General features: G+C 49.3%; 1 protein-coding gene across 1 annotated transcript; it reads left to right on the top strand.

Moving 5' to 3' along the window:
• The first annotated feature begins 493 nt into the window (after positions 1-493).
• Positions 494-2,176, top strand: TEX13D (TEX13 family member D). Its single transcript, XM_046673767.1, has one exon. It carries the CDS (start codon positions 494-496, stop codon positions 2,174-2,176), a length of 1,683 nt encoding a protein of 560 aa, XP_046529723.1.
• The last annotated feature ends 3,844 nt before the right edge of the window (positions 2,177-6,020 follow it).

Here is a 6,020-nt window from a genome sequence, read left to right as displayed (position 1 = left end):
ATACCTACCTATGCAACTCAACCACCCAGCTAGGAATTCCTTCCATTATGCTGGATATTATTCTTCCAAAGTTGTTGGAAACAATAAAAAGCCTTCTATGGGCTCACTGCAGCACCCAGTGCAGCCATCTGGCCTGTTCGCCCCATAGGGGGCACTCTGCCAAGGGACGTCCATCCCAGCAGGCCTTGCGGTGTGACTCAGAGCGCATGTCTATGACGTGTCACGCTGTCGCGTGGCTCAGAGCTCATCTCTGTGACGGGGGACACCGTCGCCCGGCAGGGGTTGGCCTGGTGAGGGAGTCTGCCGTACTCTGTGAGGAAAAGGAGGGAGTGAGGAAGGGAAGAGGCCCAGGAGTTGGCCAGGACTGGGCTAGGACTGAAGCAGGACCGAGCAGGGAGGCGGGGGTCGGAACTGTGGGCGGCAGCAGCCTTCATCTGCCGCGCCAGGGGCCGCATCGCCTGTGAGGCGCTCCGCTGACTAGGCCGCGGCGGCCATGGCCATGGACTACGGGGACCACGCCAGCGGGTTCCGCCACAACGAGGTGATCAAGTTCATCAACAATGAAGTCCTCATGAATGGGGGAAGTCCGGATTTCTACATGGCCTTCCGCTCGCGGCCCTGGAATGAGGTAGAGGACCAGCTTCTGGCCGTCGTGGACGACCCGCAGGTGCCAAGTCCCATCAAGAGGGCCTGCGCCTGGAGCGCGCTGGCCTTGAGTGTGCGAGTGGCCGCGAGGCAGCAGGAGCAGCAAGCGCGCCTCATACGGCGCCTGCAGGTGCAGTTAGAGGAGCGTGATACTGCTTTCTGGGCTCTGACCTCCCAGCTACAGCAGCTGCGACAGGAGCGTGAGGAGATGGCTGCGCAGCTGCACTGTGCAGGGGCTGCCCTGCACCAGGCACAGAATGAGTGTGATATGCTTCGTGGGCGGCTGCTCCAGCTCGAGAGGGCAGCCCAGGTTGTCCCGCTCACCCCACTGGTCCCTGGAATAGTGCCTGGGCCTCCAGTCGAGCAGCTCGGGGCCGCAGCATGGCCCTTGAATGCAGAGCAGCAGAGAGATGTGACCATGGGGGTGCATGGTAGGCTGTATTTTGAGGCCCCCATGCCACCCCCGACAGCTGTTTCTTATGTGCCGGGACCCCCCAGTCCCTTGGCCCAGGCCATGCAACCCCCTCTGCCAACACCTGTGCCATACCCAGTTTCATGCCACGCACCATTCCCAGTGGGATTCCCATTCATGCCACCTCTACCACCAGCAGTAGTCATGGGAGCAGAAGCTGCAGTGGTCCCACTTCAGATGCCTCCTCTGGAGATTTACCCACCTGGCCCATGGGCTGCAGTGGGCTTCCAGGAGATGGCCCCACCATGGGATCAGAGTAGCTACATCCAAGAAGAAGGTCCTGAGGTCCTCCAGGGTACAGTCCCCTTGGGGGAAATCATAAGCCACAGCCAGGAAAAAGGTCCAGAGGAGCCTCAGGGGATAATCTCCCTTGAAGATAGTTCGAGACACAGCCAGAAAGAAGGCCCGGAGAAGCCCCAGGGGATGGTCCCCCTTGAAGATGGTTGGAGCCACAGCCAAGAAGAAGATCCAGATAGGCCCCAGGAGCTGGTTACCCTGGGCGACAGCAGGAACCACAGCCAGGAAGAAGGTCCAGAGAAGCCCCAGGGGATGGTAACCATAGGAGCCAGTGGGAACCACAGCAAGGAAGAAGATCCAAAAAGACCCCAGGGGATAGCCCCCTTGGGGGATAACAGGAGCCAAAGCCAGGAGGAAGATCTGGAGAGGCCCCAGGGGACTGTCCCCCTCGGGGGCAGCAGAAACGACAGCCAGGGAGAAGGTCCGCAGAGGAGTCCCCCTTTGGGGCCTATCAGGAGCCACAGGCAGGAAGAAGGCCCACAGAGGCCTCAGGCGACCCCCCTGGGGGACAGCTGGAGCAGTGGCAAGAGAGAAAACCCAAAGAAACGGCCGGCTCAGGGGCAGAAGGCCAAGCAGCCAAAAGGGAAAAAAGCCTCCAAATCCCAGCACCAGGAGAAGTCGGCCTCAGGCTGCAGTTCAGTAAATTGGGACTGCCCGTGTTGTAAAGCGAAGAATTTTTCCTGGCGCAAGGCCTGCTACAAATGCAAGAAAGTTCGTGTGGCAGTTGAGAGTGAAGGCCTGGACCCAGGACAGACTCACTGATTTCAGGAAGGTGGGTAAGAATGGAAACACTCCAAAGAAAAACCAGTTTTCTGAGACCACCCTTCTGATAAAAAAGTAACTCGTTTACTTCACAGAAAATTTGAAAATCAAAATTATGATATAAAAAGTTAAATAAAAAATCCATTATCCTATTACCCAGATTAACTACTTTTTATCATTCTGAGTACACACAAATATATGTATATATATTCTTATAGATTTATTTTAACAGATAGACTACTTGTAAGTATCACACTTTTTAAATAGGGATTTCTCCTAACTGCACTTAGGTTCACAGGTGGCGGATTCTGGATGACTGATGCTGGTTGGTTGACACCCTGGAGAAGCTGAAGTGATGAAGACTTTCTTTTTTCTTTTCCATTCTTTTCTGTTTTCTCATTAACCTCTTTTTCCTGAAAATGCCGTGTCTTTGGCTGGGAACAGCCATGTGTTTTTAGTTATAAGCTTTATTGGATTTTAGATGCATGACTTTTCCTTGAAAATGCTATTGTTCCTCTGTAAACTACAGTGTTCATGTGTGCTTCTTTTTGTTTCGTTTCAGTTCTATAGGTGAGGGCCTGTTTTTGTGTTTCTGAGCCCCGCAGAACTAGTTTGTTGCTGAAGAAGCTGAACCTGACCCATTAGAAGATGTCCCAACAGCCTAAAGAAATCACACCTCGATTCTGGCCGACCTGTGCTGCAGTGAGACCCTGACTGGCTGGAGCCGAGAAGAGTGAGAAGTCAGGGAAGAAGAGATGCTTTGGCACCCATTAGGGGGAAAAGGAGGGCAAAAGAATTTTGTTAGATTTTAGTTTCTCCGTTGGGACAAGGAATTAATTCATAAGAGTTGGGAGTTTGCATTGCTAAATTCTATAGATGATAGTAAATTTGATGGATTTCATTTAATTCATTAAAAAAATAGTTATTGTCTAGTATGTGTTAGGAGCTAGACTTATATATTAATATCTGGTGCACACATTATAACCTCATTTGGTGAGTTTGGTTAGATGACAGGAGAGAGCCTAATTTGCGATACAAATTATATCAGGAATGACTTCTTTGCCTTGCATGCAGTGTGGCCTTTGGGTAAACCCAACTGAAATAACATCCACTTATTTTTGCAGTTCCAGGGGGCAACATCAAAGACTTTTATCAAAAGACTTGAGTGACAGAACTGCTCATGTCATTGGTCCCAGGGGGGACAAATGATCAGTGGCAAATATTGAGAAAGTAGCCTCAGGAAAGTGCAGGCAGGAGTTTTCGGACACTCTGCTGATTTCCTCCCTTGAGAGGGACAGCTATTTTCCTTGCTGTCTGAAAGACCACTGGATGACTCTCTTAAAGGACAGTGCCTGGGGGAGTGTTGGCTACACACTCTAGCCTTCAGGCTCAGGTCACCACCATCCCAAGGTCTTTTCCAGTCAAGAGTGGATGAAGAATGAAATGGATTCCTGGGACTGACATCGTGCTGTGGATGGTGCTTCTCTTGGGAGGACTAACTGGATTAAAAGCAGAACTGGACTGGGACAGGCACTCTTGAGAACGCCCCTGGACCCCTTCTCTTGCACTTGGTGTGTTCTCTGTGGGCTCCCCCGAGGCAGGTGAAGCCCAGGGGCTTGGGAGGAGTTAGATCAGCGTCCAGTCTGAACAAAAGGTGTCCTGAGTTCCCCCATGAGATCCCGGCTCACCAAGCTCAACCTTTGTCAGGAGTTTTCTGATTCTAACTAGTAATAAAGAGTGTGCACTTGCCTGCTGTGTCTTGTGTAGTGTGTCTCTCAGGGCAGGTTTGCTCAGAGGTGGCAGCTTAAATCTGCATCTCCCTTTTATCCCACTGAGGTCAAGGAAAGTTCAATCTCATTCACTATTGAAGGGCCCCCCCTCTTCCTGTGGGTTACCCAAGAATGGGAGGGGAGGGGCTTCTATGGGGTCTTCAGTTCATTGTGATTGTCCCTGCTCCCCTCACTGTCCAAGTCCACATGGTCCCTTGAAGGTGGGCATCTCTGCTTCTCCTGGGCCCATGGGGCATGAGAGGTGAGGTGGGGAGGGGACTTCTGTTCAGGCTGGGAGCCCTAATGCCTGGGGTCTGGCCTCCATATGTGCACCAAGAATCCATTTTCCTGAGGCCCTGTCTCTCTGAGCAGAAATTTCCCTCCTGCATTTCTAATCTCCAAGGTACTGTCCCCTGCCTCCTATGCATAATCCCATCAAGGAGATCAGGATTCTGGAAAACAGCCAAGCTTAGATGGTCTGCTAACAAAATAAATGTTCCCTGAAGCAAAGAGGGGTGGAGTCTGGCTACCTTTTTGGTATAGGGACAGGGATGGGTCAGAGAACAGAGTGATCCTGCCCCACCAGCTTTCTTCCCTCAGAGTCCTGACTACCAGGAGGCCTCGGTTACTTGGGAGGGCTCTGGGGAAGAAGGGGACCATTAGAGACGTCAACCCAAAGCTAGGTTTTCTGAGTCAGAGGCTGGATTTGTGATACTTTTGAGTGTGCTGATAGCTCCCTGGAATTTTGCAAAGATGAGACACAGATGAGAGTTGGGAATTTTCCAGCATAATCCATTTTGATGTACCAGCAGGGCATTCTATATCTCACTACAGTTGCTTCATTTATGGTTTCAAATGGATTCTGCTGTTCATTGGCATGCCGTTAGCTCTGCACAAAAGCAGACTCATCTTGTGCATAGCTTTTATATAGTTTAATATGATTACAGTCTTTCAGGGCTGACTTTTTCCAAAGCAACCTGAATCGTTGAGGTTGTCAAATCACTACTTTCTTCTGGTCTGGTTACACACAAGACAAGGCAGTGGGTTTCTGAGGCAGGAACCTGGGCTTTGGAGTTAGAGAGACCTGAATTCAGTTACTCGCTCTGCTGTTCACTAGCTGTGTGACCTTGAACAAGTTACTGACCTTCTCAGAGCCCCAATCAGTGGTTCCCTTTCTCTACCCTCAGGGTTCTGCTCTGGATGTTGTGGTAATGAGTATAAGGGATTATTAATGATGGTAAGAACTACCATTGAGTGCCTACTATGTGCCAGGTACTCTAAGCACATTACCTTTTTGGTGACTGTAAGATATAATAGGTACCCATATTAATAATTCTTCACAGTATTATTACTCACATTTTACAGATGTGCTAACTCAATACCCAAATTTGAGAATTGGTGAAGCCTGGCTTCAAAATAAAATTTTGCTGGTTCTAACGTCTGTGTTCATTCCATTACATCACACTGCCTTAGCACTTTTCCCCTTACCAAGTAGTATATTTGCCTGTGAACATGGATCATTTTTGCCTAAACCCAATGAAATGACTGTAACGGAGATACTTTGAGGCCTAGTGGCAGGCTGGTGGTCATGGAGCTGCTCTTTTAGAACCTCCCAAGCTTTGGAATATGTGGCCAGCTACGCGGCCAGTGATTAGGACCATTTATTATCTCGGGACTGCAAAAATAAAGGATGGTAATTTAGGCAGTGGGAGTGACTTGTATTTGACTCAGTAGACTGGTCTCATGGAAAGTTCATAAGCCGAGTTTAATACTATTAAGAGAGAGTCCATCTTGACTGCTTATCTAAAGTCTGTCTGAATTGCTTAGTTTTCGTTTTAAGTGAATAAGGTGCCAGCTGTAACAGTACAATATATATGCATATATACTTTTCAGCAAGGAAGTAGGGGGAAAGGAGACTTTAAAAGGTTTAGATTCGTGTTGCAAAATGGAGAATGGAATTGGTGTTTTTTTAAATCATGGTACTAAATCTATGACAGAGTGGCAAAGAAATGCGTAATTTCCTTATCACTTACTTTGTAAAGCCTCAACAGTGAATAGTAGCAGATTCGTATTAT

Source organism: Equus quagga, chromosome 10, assembly GCF_021613505.1.
Source record: "Equus quagga isolate Etosha38 chromosome 10, UCLA_HA_Equagga_1.0, whole genome shotgun sequence".
NCBI classification, from domain to species: domain Eukaryota; kingdom Metazoa; phylum Chordata; class Mammalia; order Perissodactyla; family Equidae; genus Equus; species Equus quagga.
The sequence above is the reverse complement of the archived record's forward strand: the minus strand, read 5'-3'. Positions and strand labels throughout refer to the sequence as shown.

Coding starts and splice junctions, on each gene's coding strand:
- TEX13D (XM_046673767.1), top strand. CDS start 494: ATGGCCATGGACTACGGGGACCACGCCAGCGGGTTCCGCCACAACGAG.